The following is a 2,080-nucleotide window of genomic DNA, read 5'->3' as shown; positions in this document are numbered from 1 at the left end:
TCCGAGACAGAAGATAACACATGTGGAAAAGTGCTTGAAGAAAGTTTATGCTCCGCAACGAGTAATTGAATTGTTGGGGGAGGTGCGCAACTCATTGAATGAGTTGTTTGAGTATTACAAGAAGCAACTTGTTTCAACTGATGAAGCACTTGCGAATGCACCTACTTCGGTTCAAATTGAACCTCGAGTTAGTGGTGCTCGAAGTCATGTTGATGTTATTTCTGATGATAGTGAAGATGAAGATTCAGGTGATATGTCAGAGATTACTGTGTACTTTGCTGAAAAGAAATACAAGCACAAAGCTACTGAAGGGGATCAGTTTGATATCATACAGTGGTGGTCCAAAAATAGCCCGCGCTTCCCTATTCTATCCGAGATGGTGAGGGACATCATGGCTATCCCTATATCGAGCGTTGCTTCTGAGTCTGCATTTAGCACGGGTAGTCGTGTTTTATCTAAACTTAGAAGCTCGTTGACTGTTAATATGCTGGAGGCTTTGATATGCGCTGAGGATTGGCTCAAATCTAGTTCGTCGGATAAATTTCTCCAAGATGAAGAAGATGTGTCTGAGACTGAGTTAGAGAAGGAGTTTGAATCGGGTGAGTACTTTAATGTCTTATAAACTATAAAATTTAAATCATTACAATTTACAAATATGCTAATTATTCTTTTTGTTTAATTTTAAAAAATTAACAGTTTTGACACAACTTGGGATGAGTGGAGGACATGGAGTTCGTGGAGAAAGTAGTGGAGATGTTCCTAGTCAGACAAGCCGAAGTGTCTTACCGTGAATCCATTTCTTTGTTGTTTGTGTTGACTGTTGAACTTTTGACTTGTTTTACTTTATATTATGTTATGTTTGTTGCCTTGTTGGTGGAGTTTAGATTAATTTTATTAGATTTTTTTATGGATTGAAAGTAATTGACTTATTATTGTTGTTTTTGGGTTTTGGCTATAATGTGAGTTAATATTGTTGTCTAGGTTGGGAATTAATTTATTATCATTGTTCTTTTTTTTTAATATAAATTACATGTGTCTATATTTTTTTTTTGTTATAAATTATCACAAGTTATGAATTGGTGTAGTGGATAAGATTTCATTCTTTCTTTCAAAGGTCATGAGTTCAAATCCTATTGCACACATTTCATAAATTCGATTTAAAAAAAAAACCGATTAATTCGGTTAACCGAATTAACAGGTTAATTCTGCCAAATTGAGAAACAGTGTATTAATCGGTTCTGACCGGTTAACCGGTAAACCGGTTCGGTTTTAACTGAACCAACCGGTTTACCAGTCCTAACAACTTTAGTCAATACATTGAGTGGAGATTAGAGCATTGTTCCCAGAAATATTGGTACTAATTTTCTCACCTAAAAATCTCTAAAGAAAAAAGTCATAATTTCTTTTATTTTTATCTCAATTTTTTGCTTTCATTCTCTTTTTGGTTGTTGTCTATTATTTTAATACGTTTGATGCATCTATTAGCATATCAAAACCATTCCATCATTCGATGGATCCCTGTATATATGAGAATTACATTCATGGCTTTGAAGTTACATACTAATATTCATGTTCAAGTGGAAGATGCAGAAGCTACCATGTTTCATATGCAACTTTTTACTTTTAGTAAATACAATCAAACTTGAGAGAATTTTAGATTAGTTTGTCAATAGAACTACAACTTTTGTCTTATTAATTGAGCCATAGTTATACTTGAAATATATGCATTTATGTGGCACTTCTAGATTTGTGGGCCTATGCCATAACTGATCTCCTAGTACTTAGATGAACTCGGTTCTACAGTTGGCCTTGTAAATTGTCCAACTGATCCATCAGCTCACTCACCAAACTAATATCCTGTAAACATAAAAGCACACACTTCCTAACATATGAACTGCAATCTACAAGATAGAGTCTTGGCTTATCATCATCAATTTCAGGGGTTTTGGGATCTAATCAAAACATCATAATTTTCCAACAATTTTTCTATTTTTGATGATGCTAAAACCACTTACACTATACAGAAAAGAAAATACTCAGTCTAAACACAGTCATACTGAAAGATAAATCATCTTTATAA

At 33.8% G+C, this 2,080-nt stretch overlaps 1 protein-coding gene across 1 annotated transcript; it reads left to right on the top strand.

Annotated features, from left to right (window-relative positions):
- The first annotated feature begins 349 nt into the window (after positions 1-349).
- Positions 350-936, top strand: LOC131013242 (uncharacterized). Its single transcript, XM_057941314.1, has 2 exons — positions 350-599; positions 697-936. Exons 1-2 carry the CDS (start codon positions 377-379, stop codon positions 789-791), a joined length of 318 nt encoding a protein of 105 aa, XP_057797297.1. The 5' UTR covers positions 350-376; the 3' UTR covers positions 792-936.
- Positions 937-2,080: the final 1,144 nt, after the last annotated feature.

Source organism: Salvia miltiorrhiza, chromosome 2 (assembly GCF_028751815.1).
Source record: "Salvia miltiorrhiza cultivar Shanhuang (shh) chromosome 2, IMPLAD_Smil_shh, whole genome shotgun sequence".
Lineage (NCBI taxonomy): Eukaryota > Viridiplantae > Streptophyta > Magnoliopsida > Lamiales > Lamiaceae > Salvia > Salvia miltiorrhiza.
This window is presented reverse-complemented; position numbering and strand designations above follow the sequence as displayed.

Excerpts from the sequence above, each read along its gene's own strand:
- LOC131013242 (XM_057941314.1), top strand. The coding sequence starts at position 377 with ATGGTGAGGGACATCATGGCTATCCCTATATCGAGCGTTGCTTCTGAG. Across the intron at positions 600-696 it reads AGAGAAGGAGTTTGAATCGG|TTTTGACACAACTTGGGATG; the intron begins GTGAGTACTTTA and ends AAAAATTAACAG.